Genomic DNA, 25,324 nt, shown 5'->3' with positions numbered 1-25,324 from the left:
AAAAGCAAGGGCTAATTTTGGATTTTAACGTGATGCCACAGTGGGGGTACTGATGATACGGACAGCTATAAAGATTATGAAGCTTATGTGTATTTAACCACAGATGATAGAATAGTACTGAAATGAATCAGGAGAAATCTAGTGAGACTTTGGAGGCATTATGAGTGCATGTGAAATCAGGTTAAAAATAAGCCACAGGTTCTCTTGTGATTTCTGAAACATCTTTTTTTTTTAATCAGAGAAGTATTACCATCTTCCATTCATCATAAATAATCCATTTTATTATGTCACCAATCCTTTTGTAAAAATTTGGTATTTAGCATAAACAAACACTGAACATTAGCCAGAGGTGTGTTAGTTTTAAACAGAATAGGGAAGAATTTTTGAAAAATACAAAATTTAAAACTTAGAAAAGAACACATGGAAAGATTAACATTATCATCCATTAAAAAAATCAAATTTCATAACAACCATGTAAAAATAATCCTGGTGGAAAAATGAGTAAACATAAATATCACCACTCTAATGTATTTCCTTCATAAATACATTTAGACAAAAAAATGCATACATGGATAGCCTGACAGTGCATAACACATAATAAAATATTTTGAGGTGAAAAATTAGATCCCAATAAGCTGAATTACAAATAAATTTTGATTTTATTTTTTATTCTTTATGGAAAAATATGCCATAGTATTTGTGTAAAAAAAGAAACAGGCATAAGCGTATCACTAAAGCCACCAAAATGCACTATGTAGAGATATTTGAAACAAAACACATCATTTAAAGCAAAAAATAAAATGTTATAGCATTTTCAGTTGAACCTTATCCCATAATCACACCTATTGTAGGTGTTAGACAATAGAGGTAGATAAGTTGGGGAGAAAAAAAATCAGTATTCTAATGCTAGGGAGAAAGATTTTTATAGCTCAGACAGATGGACAAATAATCCCATTTCCTCTGAAATTCAAAGAAGCTTGTAGGAACAAAATGTGAAAAAAACCTTTCTGTGCTCCATTTGTGAGCATCAAAAGTACCAAGCAAAATTACTGGAATTTCAAACATAGGTGAAATTCTTGACAAACTGCCTGTTCATCACAGATTTTTGCAGAGTCTGGCACTAGCCTTAAAATTTACACTGAGAATAACTCTTGTGAAATTTATGAGGTTCAGTAATATTGAAATGGTCAGAAGTAACACGACATGAGACCTGGTAGTGACAATAATATAAATTCACATTACTGATAACCCTCAGTCAGTATTATTTGTAATTCCTAAGGAATGATTTTTTTTGTCGCTGACCAAATAACAACAGAGCTGCTGAGGACAGAGTCAGCCTCAGTGTGACCCAGGATTCCAATACCGTCTGTCAAATCAAGAAAGGCCGTGCGGAATGCTGTGCAGGAAACGGGAAAAGTGTCCTCTAATTCTACATATCGCTTTATTCTCTCTTTGGGTCCAGTGCAAGGTTGTCCAGCCACAGTAGAAGCACACGTTGAATATTCCTTTGAAAGCTGGTGCCCAACTGGGGACTCATTTTATTTGATATTTTGGTGAATGGATGGTTTTGCATTTTCTGTGCCCATTTTTCTTTCCATCTGGTTAGACAGAATGTGTATATGTAACATTTGTTTGTGTCCATGACCTTTATATTTTTATTTATTCATAAGAACAATATGATTTAATTTTGAAAAATTGCTGCAAACATTTGTCAAATCTGCCAAGGAAATTTTCATTAATAACTTGTCTCAAGTGCCTTAAGTGTGTTTAATTCAAGGATGAAACAGGCTGCTTCTGGCTAAAAGGGGCAATTTGTGCTCAGACATCTGTGCAACAAGAAAAAATTTTGGTCTCCGTTGTGGAATGTGAATATAATCCATCATTAATTGTTGCTGTTCTCAAACGAACTGTAACGTTTTTATGTCTCACATTTGGTGCTTACGAGTTTGCAAGTATGCTGGAAAACAGGTAAGAAAGAAATCATGGCAGAAAAAGGGAAAATACATGAACTATAATTTTAAAAATCCTGAATACCAAGTCCTGTAGTTTACCTCAAAACTTCACTTCCTTATAACTCAAACATCAGGCTCTTTCTTTGAAGCAGCTTATAATAAATTTAAGACATATAACACCACAATCTCTTATAATGGGACTGAGGAATTTCTGTGTGGAAACTATTTGAAGGAATGTCTAAAAAAAACGATGTCAAGAAATGCAGATAACTTATGCCTTTCAGCATCTATTCAATCTATGACCCCTGCTGAGTTGATAAGGAAGAGGCATGTCACAGATGTAGAAACAAAGAATCACACAGTAAATCAAAGTATTCATGAATAAGACTTTGGAAGTTTTCACTGTCATCAGAAGGGCATTTTTCCTGATGGTGTGACCTCATTTCAAACAGCACAGTAACTAGTATAGAGTTGTACTGCACCAAAGGTGGTACGAGGAAAGCATGTCTGCTTTTTGTCACGATCACGGTTTCCTGTGTCGGTTAAAAAAAAAAAAAAAAATTCAAACCACTCCAAAATACAGTACCACCCCTGGCAGTAACCCAACAAAGTAGGTTTTGGAAATAACGCTCCTGTCAAATACATTTTAAGGCACTTAAACTGTTATATCATATTTTTGTGTAAAAAAATAAAATATGCATCGAAGCAACATTCACAAGTACAAGTCTTCAGAACTGTTGGTATGTACAATCCTGTACATATATACATCACTGCATAAAGGGTGCCTCCTTTGTTATACTGTTGGCCTCGTCAACTTTACTCCCTACAAGAAAGGACAACATAACGTTCAGAGTTGGACAGTATGAACAAAATGAAAGCATCAATTAACACCAGATAATTTATGCTATTAGAAGGAAGACGAAGCTCACCTGATAGCATTACATAACCAATGATCCAAACTCTGGATCCACACACAGATTCACCTGCTGGCAGATCTTCACTGGCTGGCAGACTTCCTCCAGCCTGACCTGGCTATTCATATCATCTCACTGTATACTGGATGGTGGCCATGAGTCTCAGTCAGTATTATTTGTAAAGCAGAAGAGATATTCATGGATACCCTCATGATTGACAGTTTGTATTTATTTTGTGGTCAAATGAGATGGGCAAACATTCTACGTCTGGATTATTTTCAGGTAGCCAACACCTCTCTGGTTTGGAGTGGTTTCTGTGTGAAAGGATAATAATGAACAGCATTGTCCAATTTAGCCTCCCTTTGGAAATGCTTCTGTTACTCTGTAGGATAAATCCCAGAGCACCGAAACATTTAGAGGAAAATTTCATCTGTTTAATTTGTTGTTCACTAAGACTGTGTATTTTTGACAGAATATTAGGATTTTCAGATAATTTTCTTCATTCTTTGTCACAATTTATGTGTATAAAATCTGACCAGCAGTGCACATATATACTGAGAAATATAAATGGAAGTTTTCAAAAGGGATAAATAGTAATAGAAATAAAAAGGCACTAAATGGCTCCTCTACCAACTCTTGAGTGGGTGGGCTGGAGCCCAGAGCCGTACCTGGTAAGGAATGGTGGTAACTGCCAGCATTCTGGTAAGTGACAAAATAAATGAAGGTGCTGGGTAAGGTAACTTTTTCAGGTAGGATACTGGGGACCGACCTAGGGTACTCCTTTTCATTGTTTTAAAACAATGCTGTATTTCTGTCTAGAATGTCCATGTGGTATCAGGGAAGGATTCTGGGGGTCAAATAGACCAGGGTTCTAGTCCTCACTCTAGAACTGACTAACCCACCCATATAACCTTGGCCAAGTTGCTTGACTCCCTGAGCCTCCTTCGTAAGCTGCACAATGGCAACAGCAGAGCTTGCTAGAAGCAGTGTTGTAGATAGTAATGAACAGCAATGACAATAATAATTATAGGAGCTAGCTTTTATCAAACACCTGCCATAGAATCCTCTGTAACTCTAAAGAGCAGATATTATCATTAGTCTCAGAGTGGCAGAAGCTGAGGTACCTAGAAATGAAACAATGTGGCCAAGGTCATCCAGAGAGGAGGTGGCCCAAGGTCACCTTGAGCCGCAGGCTAGCTCAAGGTCTACACTCTGAACCAAGTAACAACTGGGATGTGCTTGGCACACACAGAGCTCAATAGGGGTAGTGTATCTATTCCATTTTTGGGAACCTAGGGCACTCCCCTGCCATTGGCTGTCTCTTTTTCCTACTCTTCTGATAACAGCTGCCACCTTGTGTATAGGCTCCGAGAAGTCTTAGAAGGTCTGAGCTGCTGGGAAGGAGCCAGCCCTACGGGTACCTAGATGGTATACGCAGCATCTAAGCTTTGTATGAATCATCCTAATTTTGTTTTGGCTGATAGTTTAGGAAATCAAATCTATAGATATCAAGTAAGTTACAAGACTCCGAGCTAAGTGTGGTGAAACTGACATCGTGTGGGCTCCTTTGCTAATTAATTTTTTTAAATGTTCAAATACATAGTTTTGCTGTGGAAAGAAGTTATTAGGTGTCTGGGAAGTTAAAAATAAACTCGACATTTTAGATAAAGCCAGGTGCTATCATATTTACAGAGGCATGTGAAGTCAGGACACATGAAAGATGGGGTGGGGGAAAGAAAGTGTACATCTGAGAGGAGGGATACAGATATTTTAAGCATATTCACCCCTACCCCATTGCAATATGCCCTGCAATACAAGCAGATTTTTTAAAAAAGGCTTTTTAAAACTGCATTTTGAGTATAGTTGTACTTTTACAACAATACAAAACATGTAACCCTCCCTCAGTCCTCCTTCTCAAGAAATGGATCTATGCATCATTATTATTGTGATTAGTTAAGAAAATCAGAATATGCTAGCAAAAGTTAAAGTACATGAACAGCTAAGATGCAGAAGTAGTATTTCAATTTGATTTGCATTCAACTGAGATCTTTCCAGAGTCTCACCTTTTGCCTCGACACCATCCAAGACTTTATCGTTGGCACCAACACACTTCCCAGAAGGATCTGGACTGGGTGGTATATGAGCAAGGGCACGGATATCAGGGAGAGGTGCTCATGGCCTGCAAACACAATCTTCAGCATTGGAATCCCTGATGAACAAAGAAGACAGAAAACCTGGAGGCAAATTCCGTTTGTCATCAAACTACAGACATTCTCCATTAAAACTGGAACTCTGCACTATCTTTCCTTCTGAATGTATTCACAGGGAACGTCTCAACAGAGTCATCACATCTTCGCATCTTCCTTTCACTACATAAAACTCTAAGTTCTACCTAGAACCAGTTAAAGCTGAAAAGGTGGTCAGTGTTGAAAGGCACCAATAATTCTCCCTGAAAATTAGCAGCCTGTCTACCAAGGAGGAGAGAGAAGAGCTGCTTCTCAGAAAGATGAAAAATAGGAGAAACGAGGAGATTCAAAATGGATCTTTTCTTGCTTAGCAGGGAAACAGTCTGCCGGTCTTTAGGGAGGCCTGCCTGGCACCACTTCAAAGTCCCAAAGTTCACTTTTGACAGTCAAAAGGACACGGTAAGATAATATATGATATGCACCATTATAAGTGGGAGGGCACTTTCACTAAATGAACATTAATAAAGGCTTCGTACCTTCTCTTTCGGCCAACGATCTCAAAGCGGTATACTGTATACGGCAGGTGAATTCTAAGATTGGTGCTGAATGTTTAAACCCTCCAGTGAGGGTCTTAGTGGAACTCAGGTAAATGAATACTACTTCCTGAGTCTATTATACCAAGGGCAAGGTCTGCAGATTTTATAAACAGCTGCCTATAGTGTATACCTATTAAGCTTTTATAACAGAAATCAGACACTGGCAATTTGACTCTTATTACCAATTGTTTTAATACGGCCCAGTTGTCAGAATTACTGTGTCTGTTTGTCAGCTTTTCCAGTGGATAAGCTTTGATAGCTTAGCTCCCTTCCTGTTTCTTTGAGAACAGCCTCTGAAAAGGACCCAAGCTCCTAAACATGCACCATGATGGCACATAAATAACTTTTTATTATAACCCACTGAGGAAAGCTCTGCTTTTTCAATTATTTTTACCTTCTAATAAATTTCAAACCTTTATGCAAAAATGTATTTCATAGCCGCTTTCTTTTTCATAGCCTCACAAATCACTGCCGTAAACTGAAAACACTTAACTCGTCCCCAATCTCCCTCTCAAAGCTTCGAAAGTACGCGTTTAGATTTTTGCACTTTCTGTCTTCTAATATAACAAACAAAAGAGCTTTTTTTTAAAAAAGTAATATACTTAATCAGTTGACAGGCGAAAAGCAGCATCTGGTACTATGATCCGGGGAAGTTATTGTGATGAGAAAAGAAGACCTGATCGTTCTCCTCCTGTTTGCAGGAAAGGCGATTTGGCCCAAAGGGATGATGCTCAGGAGCGGGAGGATGAGGGCAGATTCAAAGTGGGGCTGGAGGGAACAAATGATGGAAATACAGAGGTATCTGTCCCTGTAAATGACGAGAATGAGAGTTTCCGACGCAAAGTTTGGGGACCATGGCTGCTGGGCTGCATCACTCGAGCCTTTCCTGGCAAAACCTTGGGCTGTGCGTCATTCTTCAGTGAGCTGACCCAGCCCTGAAGTTTTTTGAGCAAAAAACTGGCTGCAAGACAGTGAATCTGGCAAAATGTGATCTTCAAGTCCAGTCAGAAAACCAGCGGTAGCTCTTATTCCAGAAGCTTATGTCATGCGCCACTTCTCATTCCCCTCACTCACTTGATCAACAGCTGGATTATTCATTCCTTCAGTCGGCACTCCCGGACCTGATGAACTGCTCTGTAAAAGGCGAGGCGTGCCAGGAGCAGAATGTGACCTGACCCTGCATGAAGTGGCTTCTTGGGCACCCCTGTGACCCTCATACCTCCCCCCCATAAGCTTCCTTCAGGGCGGTCGGCTCTCACCTGCTTTCCCACACAGTCTCCACACCAGTCTCTCTGACTTTGGGTTGGTCCTGTCGCAGCTATGTACCGCTCTGTGGCCAGAGTGAGCACAAAATCGGATTATGTCAAACCCTCAGGAGCCTATGGCCCAGGGGTGACTTCTAAGTGTGGTGCATGAGGACCCTCCTGTCTGGCCTCCCTCCCCCATGTCTCCTGCTTCTTCCCTCTCCTCCCGCAGTGCTTCCTCCCCAACCCTCCCTCTGTAGTGCTGTGTGGCTACTAGGCCTTTGCACACGAGCTCCTCTGGCCTAGAAGGCCTACCACCTGCGTCTTGCTTCACCCACTCCTCTGGCCCTCAGCTCTTAGGTCGCCTCCTCTGGGATGCCATCCTCAAGGTCCCATGCTGGCCATCAGGCCCTTTCTATTCTATGCTTCCCAACCTGTGACACGTTCCAGCCCAGTGCTCACTGCACTTACTAACACCAGCTACTTCTTCTTCATCTTGAGCAGACAGTAGGTGCTCAAAAGGAGGGTGTCAAATGAAGGGATCTGTATTTTTCCAGATCCCGTCCTAAATTTACTGTGCAGACTATCACTCCGTTTTTACTACATTCTTTAAGTAGGAGAAAAAATGGCAATAATTTAAAAAAGCAAACAAACTTACTAGAAAGAGTTTTCTTTTTAAAGTAAAATTTAAATATAGGACTCTTTTCATCTTGCTATCACTGCAGTAATATAAATGAAGCAAATTAATTTTAATGCTCCCAGGTACTGATTCTGTGTCACCATGGTTGACAGGATCCAACTAGACTTTATGAGATGGCATTTGACTTTATGGAAGTGAACACTATGCACGCATTTACAATTTTACAGGGGCTTTAAGCTGTCATGCTGAAAAATGTTTATAAAACATTAATCAAAAAATGCCTCTTTAATACAATGCATTGTCTGAAAGATGTTAGAAGGCGCATATTGTAAATGGATTCTTTTTCTGACTAAAGTAATTTCCACCAAAAGCATTTCCCCATTGCTCCACAAGTACACTGTGTGGATAGATAAAGAGCACTTTCCCAGCACATTACTACCTGCTCCAAACACTTGGGAAATCAGTAATGTACAGCATGCCATATTTCCATGTCACACATGACACATTCGTCAAAAATTATCCAACAGAGTTTGACACTGCAGCATATTCCATAAGCAGAGCTTTCAACTGACATCTGCCAAGTAGGAACTTCAAGTGAGAGCTTTCTTCTTCTAACAAGCAAGTAAGGAGTTTCTTTTATCCTATACCCAGGACGGAAAGGATAAAACAATACGTACAAGAACAAGTTTTTTTTCTCTCCCTATTTTAAATATGTTTATTTTATGTTCTCTGAATTAGAAAATTCCCTTTGTATCAACGTTCAAGTTGTAAGAGTTTGTACTTTCTATTGGATGGACAGTTTTTGATTTTTCCTTGAGAAACATTTTTCTTACTAGATTAAATATGGACTTTTATTTATTTATTTATTTTTTATTTTTTAAAATATGGACTTTTATTTAACCCACACCAAAGGCTGAAGGCTGGTTTATTGTTCGTAATATAAAAACTATCTACTTCACATCACTGTTTAGTTCACTTGTGGGTACACCATGTTTTCACCATCCATCCATCCATCCATCCATCCATCCATCCATCCATCCGTTTTATTAAAAATCACCTTTTGAGGGATGCCTGAGTGGCTCAGCAGTTGAACCCCTGCCTTTGGCTCAGGGTGTGATCCCGGATTCCCGGGTTCGAGTCCCACATCGGGCTCCTTGCATGAAGCCTGCTTCTCCCTCTGCTTGTGTCCCTGCCTTTCTCTGTGTTTCTCATGAATAAATAAATAAAAATAAAAAAAAATCACCTTTTGGGCCTCTGCCGTAGGGGAGGCACTGTTCTCTTTGCTAGGAATATAAGGTCAGTAGCATTGCCAAGGTCCCTGCCCTCCTGCTGCTCACCTGCTGGTAGCTCTTGTCCTGATACTTCAGCTTTCTGCCATCAGAGGGATGAGTGATAACATAGCGGGTGTAACCCCTTCTGTCACTGGCTCACCCAGTTTCTAGGACTCAGAGTTTGGGGATTATCTTTGATGAATTCCATTTGTCCCCTTACCCCTTGATCAAGTCACTGAGTTCTGTAGGTTCTTTCCTCCATCTGCCACTTCCTGTCCCCCTTAGCTTTCACTTCCACCTGCCTAATTCAGTGCCTCATAAAATTGAGCCAAGATGACTCTTACGGCCTCCTGACACAACCCCGTTTTTGGACTCTTCCTTCATCAATCCTCCAAACCACGGGCAGATTAATCTTCCCCAAACCCACATTAATTAAAGCCAGTACCCTGCTCAAGAATTACAATGACTTTCCAGTGCCCATTCATCACATTCTCTACCTATTCGACTTCAGTAAAGAACAGTGCCTACTGCCACCATTTTGTAAGTGCTTACTGCATGCTAAGTGCTTTGCCTGCATTATCTCATTTAATCCTCACAACAGCCCTGTGAAGTAGGGGCGATTTTCCCATTGAAGCCCAAGGAGACCGGGGTTTAGGGCAGTGAAGTGACTGCCTGACACCATGCATCATGCGTTTCAGTAGAGGCGGAATTGGATCTCAGCGTATTTACTTTTAATCATTGAGCTGTGCCAACTCCATTAAACCAAACTTTCCATTGCCAACTGCTGTCACTGGCTCAGGTCTAGCACTTCCCTGTCTTTGTAAAAGCTGAGCCTGATTTTGCCCTTTCTCCCTATGTGCCTAAATCCTGTGGGTTCATTCAGGCTCAGCTTTCTATCTCTACCCTGAAGGTGGCCTCTCTACTGATTTCCTCCTCTTTTGAGGAAAGAAGTTGCTCTTCCTCCTGGCATCAGGTACTGTAGCATTTGCTCATGCTGCCATTATTTTCTTTGGGGTAGGTTTTCTTTTCCCCTGAACATAGGAAAAATTATTACATTTTTCTTTAATCTCCTGCAGTATTTAAGCACAGGACTGCTACCTAAGAAATGACTGATTATTTAAGAATCAGTACTAATGTAATGTTTCCTATTTAAAAAGCCCAGGATTCAGAACAAACACTAGTTGCTCTGCTAGATTGCAGAGAGAAAGCCTCCACACACCTCTTGGGGAGAGAACCGTATTTCCTGAGATAAAATATATTTGCTGTGGCAGGAAGGAAAGAAACTGGACTGACCGAGGAACAGAATTTGAAAGGAGTACTGAAGTGTGGAAAAGGAGAGGAAATATACTGAAAAACACTGAGTCCTTTGAAGTCTGATACTATACTCACATGCCCACATAGCTAAGATCACGTCTATTCCAATCACCTGGATCATTTCCTGTCTTTCAGGGGTTCATTCGCCTGAATTCACAGGACTTCTTTTCCATTTAAAGGCTTTCTCAGACTTCTCATTGAGTTTTGGAGAGAGCTGCTGGCAAATCTGGAATCCAGTTGCTCCTCTCCTCAGTTGTCATGGTGATCTCTCGCTTTTGTTTAGTCTGTTCTTAGTTAGAAACATCCATAAGTTTACTATCTAAATGTCCCACACATTGTTATTTGGATTTTAGCTCTTCCTCAGTGACTCTCCCAGAAAAGACCATGTTTGCCTTTAAAAGTCATTGGGATAGATGGTCTCCCCAATCATAACATAATCCAGGAAGGCAGTCGCTGTTTGAGGAACAGAGACACTCTTCTCCAGCATCATTAAGTGCCAGTCTCAGTCTGCTTCACACACACACACACACACACACACACACACACACACACACACAGTCTTTCTCTTTTGAAACAAATAGTCACAGAAAGTCAAACTCACTGCCACTAATTTATCTCAATTACCAAACAAAGGAGCGATTACATGCCATTTCTAGAGCACAACATGATGCCAGGATAAAGTATAACAACGGTTTTAGAATTTAGAATTTGGTTAGAAAAGGCTTTCACTTAGGATAACCTAAAGCATGCTAATTTTTAGTAATATAGCTGTCATTTTCATGCAGCAATTCATAATCTATTATATCTAGTCGCCTACAAGAGGCAGGTCAGTGTAGCAGTCAAGAAGCCTGACATAGGGAAAAAAAAAAAAAAAAGAAAAAGAAATCTGACACAGACACAGGAGTCAAAAGAGCCCTGGGTTAGGCCCAGGTCTACCAATTACCACCTGTGTGACCTTGGTTGGGCAAATTATTAAACCTCAGTTTTCACATCTATAAAGTGTACTTACTTTGTAGGATTTTTTTTTTAACATAAGCACTAAGTGAAATAATACACAGAGTCTTGTAAGTAGTAAGTTCATCCATTATGCATTAGACACTCTTCTAGGAACAGTGTATTTATGGGTAACTGTCCCCTGCCCAAGGCCTTCAATGAGTGTATGCTCTTGCTCACTTAACAGAGAGAGAAGATAGAGAGTACCATGCCAAATCTAGGTAAAGAGTGAAGTCCACCCAATAACAACATCACGGCACGTGGCAGTGAGAGGATGCAGTACGGCTGTCTAGGAACACAGTGGTTAGGCAAATGGGTTCAGTGAACACCTGGGTTATTCTGATTTTTGTCTGTCTTTTAGTGAGGGTAAAAAGAAAAGCCACCTACTTCTAGATGGATGGGTATGGCTTGGCTTGCTCTCATTCAGAGGTCTGCTGGATCAGTTAAGAGCTACCCCAAGGAATGGCCTTTTGGAGCAGGAGCTATTTAGTCTGCACAGCCCCCAGAATGACATTCTGCTTATAATCCTGGCTATTCTAGGACTCCTCCCAAACCCATTCTGGTATGTTCCAAAGGCTGGCAAGTCAACTTCCTGCAGATTCCCTCAGGAAGGGGGACAGGATGTCACAGATCCTGTGATCTGCTCTCATTCACTCCCATCTAAATAACTGGTCTTTTGCTCAAACTCTCCAAGGTATTTTAATATGCGGACTATGCTGCCTTACTCTTGCCAATGATTTACATTTTGCTCGCTTTCCTGTTCTTTTCGTGTCATTCCATTTTAACTGGAATCTCGTGCCATATTATCTTTGATATGGCTCAACCACAGCATCAGAAACTCTATTGCTGCTTTACAAGACACAGTAGAAAACATTTTTTGTCCTTTTTGTATAAAGAGTCATCCAAAATGAGGTACAATAGAATAATATGCGCAAATATGAGCTCTCTAGCAGTTTCCCCAGTGCCCAGTGTGGGGTTCATGGAACCTACAGAGATGTTGAGCATTTCCAAACTGCTGAATACAAAGGCAACAATGGCAGTTTCGGGATCTCTGACAAACCCCCTTGGCTAGACCTCTGGCAGAGAAACACGATAATCTTGCACCAATTTAACAGATACAAATGGAATTTTAATTTCTAACCTCAGAAGCCCGAAAACTGTCACACTGGTTATCTCCGGAGACAGCATGGGGACTTCAAGATCCACAGAGGAGATGTCAGCAAACATGCCTCACAAACTGGCCTCAACACCCCCTCTGCTCTCCTCTCAGGAGCTCATGCTGCTCTCTGACCGCTCGCCCCTCTACAGTCCAGCGGAAGGCCTTAAATACCAGATTTCTTTTCTAATGTAAAACTTTCTTGAGAGATTTATCTTTCAGCAGATCTCAAAAAAATATGTATTTTTTATCCAAAAGGGAGAATAAGACCTGGAAGAGCAGGCAGTGAACAAGTGTAAGGTGACAAACTACATGTCCAAGGCCATTATTAGGAGGAAGGGGCCAAAAGCTTTAAGAAATGGAACTTCAGAAGCCACACATGACTTCATGGGTGTTTCTGGTCTTCATTTGAATGTTGGTGAGGGCAGAATGCAGATCGTGGAAGACAGTTACATGGGGCTTCCTGGGGGTCAGATCGTAGAGGATGATAGTTACACGGGGCTTCCTGGGGGTCAGATTGTGGAATATGGTAGTTACACAGGGCTTCCATTTGGAGAGTGTGCAAAACATAAATTCATTCGCTCCTCATGTCTACACTGTGAGTAAAGCGTCCATTCTTTTTTTTTTTTTTTTTAAGATTTTATTTATTTATTTGAGAGTGTGAGACAGAGTTTGAGCAAGAGGGCACAAGCAGGGGTGAGGGGCAGAGGGACAGGGAGAAGCAGGCTTCCTGCTGAGCATGGAACCCAAGACTGTGGGGCGGGGGCTCAATCCCAGGACCCCGGGATCATGAAGGCAGACACTTCACCGACTGAGCCACCCAGGCGTCCCTAAAGCTTCCATTCTTATCTCCACTTCTCAGATGAGAAACTTGAGGTAGCAGTAGGTACCAACTTCCCCAAGGCCAGGCACAGCTAGTGACCAGAGGAAGCTGGGATGTGCATACAGACTGGCTCCAGCATCTGTGGCCTTCAACCGGGCTGTGTGCCTGCAATGCCTGAAATGCTAATTCGTCAGAGTGCTTAGGGACCCCAGACACAAGAGATGCTTGATAAAAATGACACTGAAAACAGAGAGTGAAACCAAGAAAGATAATATTTACGCAAGAAAAAATCTGAAAGGAACAGAGAGGTACTCCTTTCAACAAAGGTGCTTATGGGGTTGGCCTTTTACTAGCTTCAAATAAAACGTGGTTTATGACCATTTGTGGCCCATTAGGAAAATAAAAGATGGTGTTTTAGTCTTCAGTTACCTGGGCTGTAAGCCCATCACTTTGCTGAAAGTTTTATGTAAATAAAGATGCAAGAAAAGACCAAAATGAGCAGCTGGTGTTATTTCTGTTTTGAAACAGGTACGTTCTGATTGGAAAAGACGTTTAATGAATGGCCTGAGCTGGCTCACCAGATGCTGACAATGAAACATTTAACTCTACCAATTGAAGGTTTCTGCCTCAGAAGATTAGGTACACCTTCACCTGTCTGACAGCGTTGTAGGGGTAATTAGCAAGCAGGGAATTCAAGAATGAATTAAAGAACTGAGCCACAGAGCCTTCATTCAAATGCTAGCTGTGTCTTCCAGGAGGGGTCACTGGATTTATGGAGACAAGGTGGGCAGGAAGTACACTGAGATTACTTTTTTCCTTTTTCTAGGAAACATCAAAAATAGATGGAGGCTTTCATAGGACAAAAATAACACAAGGTCATCAGAATATATTTAACACAATCATCAATACAGAACTGGCCCCTGGTTCAGAACAGAATTCACTGAACTCTGGCTCTGGAAAGCCTTGTTTAGTGTTACAGAAGTTTTTAAATGTGTTTGTACATAAATGAAGAAAAACACTCAAACCTTTTAAGTCCAAGGCAAAAAGAAGCTGATGGATGGGACATGTGCACCACTCCCACCCTCTAAACTTGGTGCTCCTCAAATTCTGCACTGATAATCCTCTTAAAAGCAGATAGTGGCACTTCCAGAAGGCTTCCACGTCTTAATTAAGTGGTAAATGTGAGTAAGCTCTGACACAACTGTACAGTGTTTTTTTAATATACATTTTTGGTTTTGTCAACATGGCCATTAATCACCCTCTGGTGGTAATTTCTGTCTTGATGGTACCACGTTTATGATGTACATCAAACCTCAGAAGAGATGTCTCCTGACACAAAAGAATGAGGCAGTTTTGCTTTAGGAATTAGAAATCAGCACTATTTATCCTTAAATCCATCTGTTTTATTTAATTTTTTTTAAGATTTCTTTACTTGAGATAGAGCACGCAGAGGGGAAGAGCCGCAGGAGAGAGAGAGAGAGAGAGAGAGAGAGAGAGAGAGAGAGAGAGAGAGAGAGAGAGAGAGAATCTCAAGCCAACTCTCTGCTGAGTGTGGACACCGATGCAGGGCTTGATCTCACGACCCATGAGATCATAACCTGAGCTGAAATCACAAGTTGGACACTCAACCAACTGAGCCTCCTAGACCCCCTAAATTCATGTTTTAAAAAGGTCAGCTCGGGTTTCTGTGGTTTAACTTGGCTAGGTGATGTCCTACCAGCCGCCTCCCGCCCTTTATTTATTCTGAATGATACAAAAATTGGGGAGTTACAGTCTCATTTAGAAGGTTTGTAGGCAGAGGAAGGAATTGAGAAAGCCCTGGGAGCCATTTCTGGACACAATGATGTTTTCCTAATCCCTTCAGTTTTTCTTAACCTCTGAGTACTTCACCTATTTAAGAGAACTGTGGATTTTCACAAGTCAGTACAAACAAGCGGCCACTTTCATCAACAAATGAGTAGATAGCATCCTGTGTTGCAGTCTTGCTGGAACACAGTAGGGCATAAACGTACACCAACACAGAAAGCAGGCTAATGTCTCAGACCCAGCTACACGTCAGAATCACCTGAGTGGCTTTTAGGATGTCTGATGCCTGCATCTATCCTGAGAGATTCCAACTTAATGGCAATGGGGAGGGGTCTGGGCATCATGGTTCTTGGATGGCTGGCTCTCAGGTGATTCTAATGTGAGCTGGGCTGAGAAGCCAGCTCTGGTAAGAAGGGGGAGCAAGAGGACTCTAGAAGATTCTGGAGGTAGACAGATGGTCTCGTGTGCTGTTTCTGCTGTTTACTCATAGTGTGAACTGGGGTGAGTTATCTGACCTCACGGAAGCAGAGTTTTCTACTTTGGATGGTGGGATTAATAACAGCAGGGCTGTCATGAAGCTTACCTGAGATAATAAGGCACGTATGTGCCTGACACAGTGCCTGGCACGAGGTAGGCACCGCATATACATGAGAGCCCGCTCCTTAAGGTTTCAAAGTGTCTTCACATTGACTTTTCTGATTCAATGTTCACTTTAGCCTTGTGAGGCAGGAGAAGAATACAGGCCTGCAAGTTTGGATGTCAATATGTCTGGCTGATTTAGAATTTCATACCATTTTATTATCAAAATAACTTCACATCCTCTCTAACCTCTGACGTGCCTGAAGGCTCAGTCCTCAGAGTGCCTTTTTCCTCCATCTCCATCCTCCTTAGTGATCTCATCCTCAGTCCTCAGAGTGCCTTTTTCCTCCATCTCCATCCTCCTTAGTGATCTCATCCAGTCCCGCGAACTTAAAATAACCTCTATATGATGAAAATTCTAGACTCACAAGGCCAACTCTCCACTGGATATTGAGAAGACATGTCAAACTTAACATATTCAAAACAGAACTGTTGACACTTCCCCGCATCCCCCTTATACCACCAAAATCTGTTCCTTTGCCACCTTCCCTAATCCAGTAAGTGGCAATTCCAGTCTTCCAGCTCCTCAGGCCAAACGCCCTGGAATATCTTGAATTCCCCTTTCTCTTATAAGCATATCCAGTTTATCAGGAAGTCCTGTAAGCTCTGTGTTCAGAATTACGTCCAGGATCCAATACCAATTCCACTACTCTTACCACTTTGACCCTAAACTCTTGTCTGGAGTAAAGCTTTTTAACTGGCCTTTCTTTCCTCATGGGCTGTCCCCTTCTTTCTGCCCATCCAACCCCAGGCTTTTATTTAACCCAGCAGCCATAGGGGTCCTTTCTTCTTCTTCTTCTTCTTTTTTAAAGATTAAAAAAAAATTTATTCAGAGAGAGAGAGAGAGAGAGGCAGAGACACAGGCAGAGGGAGAAGCAGGCTCCATGCAGGAAGCCCGATGCGGGACTGAGTCCCACATCTCCAGGATCACACCCCAGGCTGCAGGCAGCACTAAACCGCTGCGCCACCGGGGTTGCCCCATAGGGGTCCTTTCATAGTGCAAGTTGGATCTTGTCACTAGCCTACCCAAAACCTTCCAGTGGCATCCCCTCTCATTCTGAGTGAAAGGTTTAGTCCTTATAATGGCCAACAAGCCTTTTACAGTACCACTCACCCTTCTTCCACTACCTTGTGCCATGGCTCCTACAGCCTCTCCCTTCCTCACTGCCCTCTCCAAATACTGGCCTTTTCCTTGTCCTCCAGCTGGCCTACCACGCTGTTGCCTCAGGTCCTTTGCCCTCACCGTCCCCTTCACTTGGAGTCTCCTTGCCTTAGATGCCCACATGGCTCACTCCCTGGTTCCTCCTGGACTTTGATCCAATGCCCCCTTTAAGTCTAAAAGTTTCCCACCTCCACTCTGGTACTCCTAGTCTCCCATTCTCCCTATTCCCCTTCCCATATAATGATTCTCTCTTTCTGTATGACATTTATCATCACCGGATAGTTACATGTTTAAGTGTTTGTCTGTTTAATCCTGCTGGTAAGGGAGCTAGATAAGGCAAGAACTTTTCTGTCCTTTGTTCACTGCTGTCCCTGGAACGGGGCCTGTCATACAAGTAAGCACTAAATAAACACTTGGTGAGCAAATGAATGGATCAAGTAAATTGTGTTTTAAAAGCACCTTTTCATCGGCACCAGTGGTTTCTGTCTGGTTTTCCACTGTCAGTGCGGAAGGGTTTGTTTTTTATTAATGCGTAGAAAGTTTGTTCTAGTAGTACTAGAGCACTAGTACTAGATACACTAGTTATAGTACTGAGAGTACCACTACATAGAGCAAACATGCAGCGAAGGCAGGTCTGGGAAGTGGCACTGCCATGCCATCATTACTGTGCTTAGCTTCAGGGGAGATGACATTCCAAAGAGCCGGCTTCCTGGGGCCCAGAAAGCTTTTGAGTTGTGTCCAATTTTATATCTCCTCTTGCCCCCACAGTAACTTGTCAAAAACCTACCGAGTACCCCATGGCATTAAAAAAGTGGGCAGCTAACTTTAATTTCTGGCTGGAGTTGTTTGGATGGGGCTGTAGAGGGGGACAAGGAAGTGGTGGGTGTCCCCCTTGTTTTGCAGCTGCGGGCTTGTTTGTTCTTTGCTGTAAAGAGGCACAGAGCTGGCTGTCAATAGATACATGCACACTGGTTTATAGTGTCTGATTCAATTAAGGGAACTTCTGGGAAGAGACACGACCAAATAAATAATTGGAGAGATGCACCTCTGAAATGACAATTGTTATTCACAGGTCTCTGTTTGCAAGTGGAGATTGAGAGACACGAACTTCAAGTGAATGAGATCTCCTGGGTGAGAGTCTTCACTTCAAACACAGTAAACAACTGTTGTTCTGTGATGCACATTTTAGTACTGCTACGGGCAAGCTTTCTAAATATTAATAATAATAATAAAGACCAAACCCCTCTGCAACTGACAGCGAGTGTAGAGCTAGTGGGAAGCACTGGGAGATGGGCTGCTGTCAGCTCTCCTGGATGTGCAAAGGCCTCATCAGAATGGACAAGCTCCAGAACACCATAATTGTGTTCCCCTCATTTCTTGTGGCATTTCCCTTTCAGAAGCATGGAGTGTATATGACTTTGGGTACATTATTGATTATTAATGTGTGACATTAACCTCCTTAGAGCTACTTCTAACTATGTGGGTGGGTGGTTTTTACTTTGAAATAAATATGAAGCTCGGGAATTAAAAGTCTGCACTAACTTGATGCACTAAAAGTTGATATTGGAGACCTACAGCTTGATAAGCATTTTGTACATACTTCAGGGTGCCCATGCAAGCCACGATCAGCTGCCATGAGGCTGGTGCAGGTACACACTGGCCCCTCTTGCTCTGGTCCCATCACTGAGGCTAAACGAGAGGCAGACAGCTAACACACCATTCTTAGATATTTCTAGAAGTCTGGGTGATGTGATGGAAAGGACCTGGTCTTTGTTTTTTTTTTTTTTTTTTTTAATTTTTATTTATTTATGATAGTCACAGAGAGAGAGAGAGAGGCAGAGACACAGGCAGAGGGAGAAGCAGGCTCCATGCACTGGGAGCCCGACATGGGATTCGATCCCGGGTCTCCAGGATCGCGCCCTGGGCCAAGGGCAGGTGCCAAACCGCTGCGCCACCCAGGGATCCCAAGGACCTGGTCTTTGATGTCAGAGGCCTGGGTTTAAATCCTGACCATGCTGCCTGTCAGCTATATGATCAGGTGATCTAACCCTTATACCTTTAAGTTTCCATATCTGTTTAAAATGAGGTTAAAATAACTGTCTTGGAGAGTTGGAGGTTTCAGTGAGGCAGTGTTGGTCAAGTGCGTAGTTCGGTACCTGGCATAGAGTCAGCACCCCCAAAATGATTATGATTATTGTTATGATTATGGTTAGAAATAGCATTATGAGATACTACTGTGGGGCTCAGATTTCAGTAGTTTATAGGACTGAACAGGGAAGGGGCTTGCCACTGAAATCATCCAGGGTGAGGTCTGAAGCATTCCTAAAGCTTTTGTGACTGCTGAGGATTGCCACAGGAAGAGACTTCCTCTCTAGGGTGCTGCCAAAACCTTCATCTGTCTACAGCTTATGGATAAGTGCTTGTGGTTCTGTTTGGGTTGCTGTCCCTTTCAGAGTGCTGACTTCTGGAAAGCAGAGATTCTATCTATCTTGTGTTTCTTTTCTTTCTTTTTAAATTTTAATTTAATTCTTTTAAAAACGGATTTATTTATTTATTTCAGAGAGAGAGAGAGAGAGAGACAGAGAGAGTAAGCATGAGCAGGGGAAGAGGGGCAGAGGGAGAGAGAGAAGCAGATTCCCCACTGAGCAGGGAGCCCGAAGCAGGGCTTGATCCCAGGACCTTGAGATCATGACCTGAGCCAAAATCAAGAGTTGGAGGCTTAACTAAATGAGCCACCCAGGTGCCTTTCTTTTCTTTCTTTTTTTTTAAAAGTCTTTCCATGCTATCAGTTACACTGATTTTATATATTTCTTTTCATGAAAGGACTTATATAAGGGTAACTTTCAAATACCAGGCATGCTGAAATTATTTTAAACATGCCTAAACTTTACTCTTAGCTTAAAGAAAGAAAGCTTCACTTTCGGAGTGACTGTTAAGGGTGATGGGTAGGCACTAAATGAATGGCTTTCCTTTGATCAGGCTATGCCTTGTGAAATACTGGCATACTTCCACATCTAAATGCTGTGGTTTAACCAGATTGATGCAAAGGGAACTCAAAAGACCTTTGAAGTTCAGGCACAAATATAGGTATAGATTAGAGAAACAGAAGCAAATTTTTATCCTTCCTACACATAACCACAATATCACATACTGAAGCTGTGGAACCAGGTAAGTGATTCCGAGAAATCAGAATCCAAGCCTACGGAGTTATTTTTAAAATTTATTGCTTATCTTTTAATGGTACTTTGTAGTATGTCATGAGCATCTATGTTCTAAGTATCTCCTTTTGGCTAATAATGAGATAAAAAGTATCCACATCATAGCCAGACTAAAGTTAAAAACAAGCAAACAAACAAACAAACAAACAAACAAAACAAGACCCCAAATCAACCAAGCCAAGTTGACCCAAACTAATTTTCACTATCATTAAAAAGCACTAACACAAAACTTACCTGAATGCTCTGCTAGGTCAAAAGCATCCCTAAAGACCTAGGCGGGTGAGCCACCATCTTTGGAAACCAAGAGGTGATTCTGGATGCATGTATTATGGTGGCTCTAAACTTTCAGATGCATAATACTATTTTTTTGGTATATTTCAAAAATTGGACCCTAGGGGCTTATTCTTAAAAATTCTGAATCAGATGAATTCATCTCCTTTTTTGTTTCTTTAAAGGAAGTGACTTGCTGTAATTTAGAAGGCCATCCTTGGAGAAATATTGATCTTAAGGTACCCCTCTAAAGGCTCAAGATTCTAAAGCTGAATACCTTTCAAAATCAGAGAATTATATAACGTTAGAATAAGAAGGGCCCCAGAGATCATCTAGCCTAAATTTTGTATTGCTAGTGGACCGCAGGTCTGATACTAGAGCAGAAAACTTTCTGAAGAACTCTCATCACAGTTCAGCACGTGGCTAAGAGTCAGACTTGGTGTGAGTTCTGGTTCTGCCACCTGGGTCATGTGACTCGGGTAAGCTGCCTATCACTTAGGAACCTCACTTTCCCTATATGGGGTGATTGTGAAAGTAATGTGAGCTGGTGTGTGTAAAGAACTGTTGGGAAGTGACCTATACCAGGGTTGTCGTGAAGAAGTTTCTGATTCTTTCTGGCAGATAATGTGTAGTGGCCAAAGAAAGAATTTTAAGGTAGGTGAAGATGAGCTACACCCCCATAAGCTGGCTAGCAGGTTTGAATGAAAGCAAGCTGCCACATACCCAGGTATTTTTATTTATTTTTTATTTTTTAAAGATTTTATCTATTTATTCATGAGAGACACAGAGAGAGAAAGAGGCAGAGACACAGGTAGAGGGAGAAGCAGGCTCCACGCAGGGAGCCCAACGTGGGATTTGATCCTGGGTCTCCAGGATCATGCCCTGGGCCAAAGGCAGGCGCCAAACCGCTCAGCCACCTAGGGATCCCCCTACCCAGGTATTTTTAACTGAACACATATTAGTAGTCACACACAAACACAGTTTAAACAACCTATCCTGTCCACTCAAAGCTCCAATTCTGACCTTTCAAGTGCTCTCACTAGCCCCTTGCATGAGGTCCTCTCAAAGAACACACAGCAACATTCTAGAGCAGGATTCTGTGATCCTTACAGTCAGCCTCAGGCAACCACAGGTCCTACTCATAGCAACAGAGCACAAAACCACGCAGGGATGAGCCTCCAGCACAGACCTGAGGATTTCATATTCGAGCCACTGGACTGACTAGATTCTTTGTAAAAAGTAGGAAGTAGCTCTAAAGTTTTCAGGCAGTCTACATATCAGTGAGAGTTCATTCATTACATTTATCATGCTAAGTAACAAGCTGGTAATTTCATCAATAAAAACCTATTTCAGAATGCATTATGCAGATTAGCAAAAATCTCTGGTTGAAAGATATAGATAACAAAAGCATTTGTTGGAGCTGCCTCTGGAGTATTTCCTTTCTGATAAAATAGTAGCTGAACACTTGGGTGAGAATTTTCCATTGGAGCAACTGGCCCTAACTAGTACATACATATGTGATGCCACACTATGAACACAAAGCTATTTTCAAGTAAATTACTTCATGTAACAAGCACATAGCACAGTATTTGCCTATTAAGTACCCAATTACTGTTAGCTGTTATCATTATTCCTACTACTATTGAAAACATGATGAATAGAGACACAATTAAAAAATAAATTAAAAAAGGTGTAGAAATTCTGTACTATAAGCTGTATTAATAAAACCTAAATGCAGATGATCTCCTATAACCACAAATCAAGAATTGTTCTGAGTTTTAATTTAGCTTGGATTCCTACATGGTATCAGAAATTTGGGTTAAAGTTTAAATAAAAAAAGACAGTAGAAGCTAAAGCCTACATGGTAACTATCTGAGGAAGAGGATAAAATCTCACCAAGAAGGTATAAGGTAATAATTTTCAGACTTTGGATTATGACCCATTAATGAGTTGCACATCAATTTAATAGGTTTTATCTACCACTTGTATAGAATATGGAATGTATCACATATGTATCACATATGGAATGTATATCACATAAAGTAAGAGTGCAGATTATTTTGTAAACCTTTTACGACAGGCAATGCATCCTAGATCACACTATAAAATGTATTTGTAACTGCAGGTTGTAGTTAAATACATTTGACAATCTATGGCATAGGAAACATGAAGAAGGAGAAGCATGTGGGGTATCAGGGTGCTCATCTTCCAGATGAACATCTCCTGGCATATCTTTGAGATTAATGGTACCTGAGGGTCAGGGTAATAAACCCAAAAACCAAAGAGGTTTTATTATCTTTAATTTCATACTTGCTGCCTAGGACCTGGGAACTTCCTAAATTTTTTTTATTATATAAGTCTAGATATGCTAGTAATGATTTTCAGACACCAAATTCAGAATCAAAAACTCAAAACAAAATAATTCACAAACCTCTGAGGAACCTAAGTGTATCACTTTGAGAACTTCATTTCTTTCTTTCTTTATATGGATCAGAAAATGGTACAAAATGGCAGATACTCCCTCACTTTCATTTAGCATAGTACTAAAATCTACTGTCTATAATTTCAGTGGCATCTTTAAGAATCTATCAAATGGTCCCCAAAATGCCTTTCATTATGGAACCTTTACTCTAGCAGCAAACCGCAGGACAGAAATATATTTATGGCTACTGCTTGAACACAAACATCTATTTTTTAGTCTCTACTCTGGATTTTTATTTCCACTTTAACAGTTTATTGTCATACACCACCATGTCTCTTAGTTTGAAAGAAAAGAGTAGAGACAGTGATGCCTCATGAAAGGCAGGGGCTGGCTCATTAAGACTCAGTTTAAATAGAATATAGAATATAACTTTTTTTGAGGGGGGTATTATGTCTCTTGAAATCTTATTTATTTTTATTTTTTATTTAAATTCAATTTAGTCAATATATAGTCTATTACTAGTTTCATGGATAGAATTTAGTGATTCATCAGTCGCATGTAACATCCAGTGCTCATTACATCATGTGTCCTCCTAAAGCCCTTCACCCAGGTACCCCATCCTTCCATCTACCTCCCCTCCAGCAACTCTCAGTTTGTTTCCTATAGTTCAGAGTCTCTTATGGTTTGCCACCCACTCTGTTTTACTCTGGTGATGGGAATGCAAACTGGTGCAATCACCTAGAAAACACTATGGAGATTCCTCAAAAAGTTAAAAGTAAATTGCCCTATATCCCAGCAATTGCACTAGTAGGTATTTATCCAAAGGATACAAATATAGTGATGCGAAGGGGCATCTGCACCCCAGTTTTTATGCAGCAATGCCCACAACAGCCAAACTGTGGGAAGAGCCCAGATGTCCATTGACAGATGGATGGACAGGATGTGGTATGTATATAAAGGAATATTAGTCAGCTATTGAAAAGAATGAAATCTTGCATTTGCAACGATGTGGAGGGAGCTAGAGGGTATAAGGCTGAGTGAAATAAGTCAGTCAGAGAAAGACAAATACCATATGATTCCACTCATATGTGGAACTTAAGAAACCAAACCGATGAGCACAGGGGAGGGAAGAATATAACTTACTGTTATTAAAGAAGGTGGAAGGAATGAGTACCAGCTTATGACTGGGCCATGTGGAAATATGTGCTTATGGGGACAATGATAGATACTGAGTATTTTTAAACTATTTTATAATTAGCAATGTCATCAGAAGTGATTTTCTTTTTTAAATAATAAAATACTCCAAACTCACACCAAGATCACACATTTACAGTATGTGGAATCAGTATAGCACCTTTTGATCTTCAAAGTGCTGTCATATCTTACTACCCAGTGCGGTTCTGGAAGTTGGGAGGCTGAGAATCTGGTCTCCATTAGTTATATGGTCTGGGGTAAGCCTGTAAAATTTTTCCATCTCTTTGTAAGCACTATAATTACTGACCTCCTAATAGTCAAGGTTTTCAGGTTACATGATTTACTCAGCTCAATGCTTTAAAAAGTGCTTCCCAGTCATGGGGCAGTTTAATTCTATACACCAAATAGGGTCACAGGTAAGTTTTAGGGGAAAAGAACAACAGAAACAGAAACTTCTGTAGTTCAATCCCATCTCCTCTTGAGAAAAGAATGCAGATGTTATTAAGTGATCTCTTCAGCCCAAGTGGCAAGTAGCCCTGTCACATTCTCAGATAGCTTCCAAGTAAAACTGAAAATAAGATCCTTTGCAGATTCTGTTTCTTTAACCTCTTTCAGAAGAAGCAAGAGCTGTATTTCCTTCCCTGTAGTATTATACCATCACTTACAGAATTGTTTGCGAACTCTTTTCTCTTTCATACATGGCAGGGAAACTGCTATCTTAAGGAATGGAAATATCAGTCATTGAGCACAGACTCACAGAAACTTGAGCCTGGGAGGAATGTCACATGCTGTCTTGTCCATCTTCCCACTTAACAGATGAGGAAGTTGAGGCCCACAGCAGTTACATGATTTGTTCCAGCTTTTGGTGAGAGAATTGGAACCTGAATCTGGGCTAAAATCAGGTATGTGTTCTTTTCACTCTTTCCAGAATCCCAGTGCCTTGCCATAAAGTTATATTCTTTTTGCTTTAATAGAATGGTTGCTTAATAGTTTCTTGTCGCAGTTCAGCTGTGTGACTGCAACCCTGGACTCATAATGAAGTATAAACAATGTGAGGGAATACCTGCCTTGATTCACCTTTGTATGCAGTGTCTAGAAATGGTAAGACATACAGTGGACCTGTAATAGTGTTGATCACAATACTCTAAAATTTAAATAGCATTCCTTCAATTCCGAAATGCTCTTAGAAATAAGAAATGACTGAGCGTCTCACAATCGACTGCCAACAGCTGACACGCTATGAGAGTACATGCTTTCATTGTGCTGTTTAAAAACATGAAAAACTAATATAAATATATACTTAAGGATCTCAAACATCCTGAAACATTTTCTTTCTTGGCGTTGTGAGAACTTTTTTTTTTTTTTTTTACATATACTGAAACTCTAGATAAGCAAAGTGATCCGAATACTCAAGAGAAAAAGATAAATAAAATAAAAGTAAAATACTAATTCCACAGAGTATCTTGGATCGAATTACTCTCTTGATGAGATCTATTGACTGACTGTGCACTGAGCCATTGTTAA

The 25,324-nt window shown here is 41.0% G+C and overlaps 1 protein-coding gene across 1 annotated transcript in view; it reads right to left on the bottom strand.

The window, feature by feature from the left end:
* Positions 1-210: 210 nt before the first annotated feature.
* SLC10A7 (solute carrier family 10 member 7) overlaps positions 211-25,324 on the bottom strand; it is a 241,205-nt gene continuing 216,091 nt past the window's right edge. The window contains exons 11-12 of the mRNA XM_041738490.1: positions 4,930-5,075; positions 211-2,775 (exon numbers count right to left, since the gene is read on the bottom strand). Coding sequence (XP_041594424.1) covers positions 2,746-2,775; positions 4,930-5,075 — 176 coding nt within the window. The 3' untranslated portion in view covers positions 211-2,745. The remainder of the gene's footprint in view (positions 2,776-4,929; positions 5,076-25,324) is intronic.

This window comes from Vulpes lagopus, chromosome 23 (assembly GCF_018345385.1).
Source record: "Vulpes lagopus strain Blue_001 chromosome 23, ASM1834538v1, whole genome shotgun sequence".
Taxonomy (NCBI): domain Eukaryota; kingdom Metazoa; phylum Chordata; class Mammalia; order Carnivora; family Canidae; genus Vulpes; species Vulpes lagopus.
The sequence above is the reverse complement of the archived record's forward strand: the minus strand, read 5'-3'. Positions and strand labels throughout refer to the sequence as shown.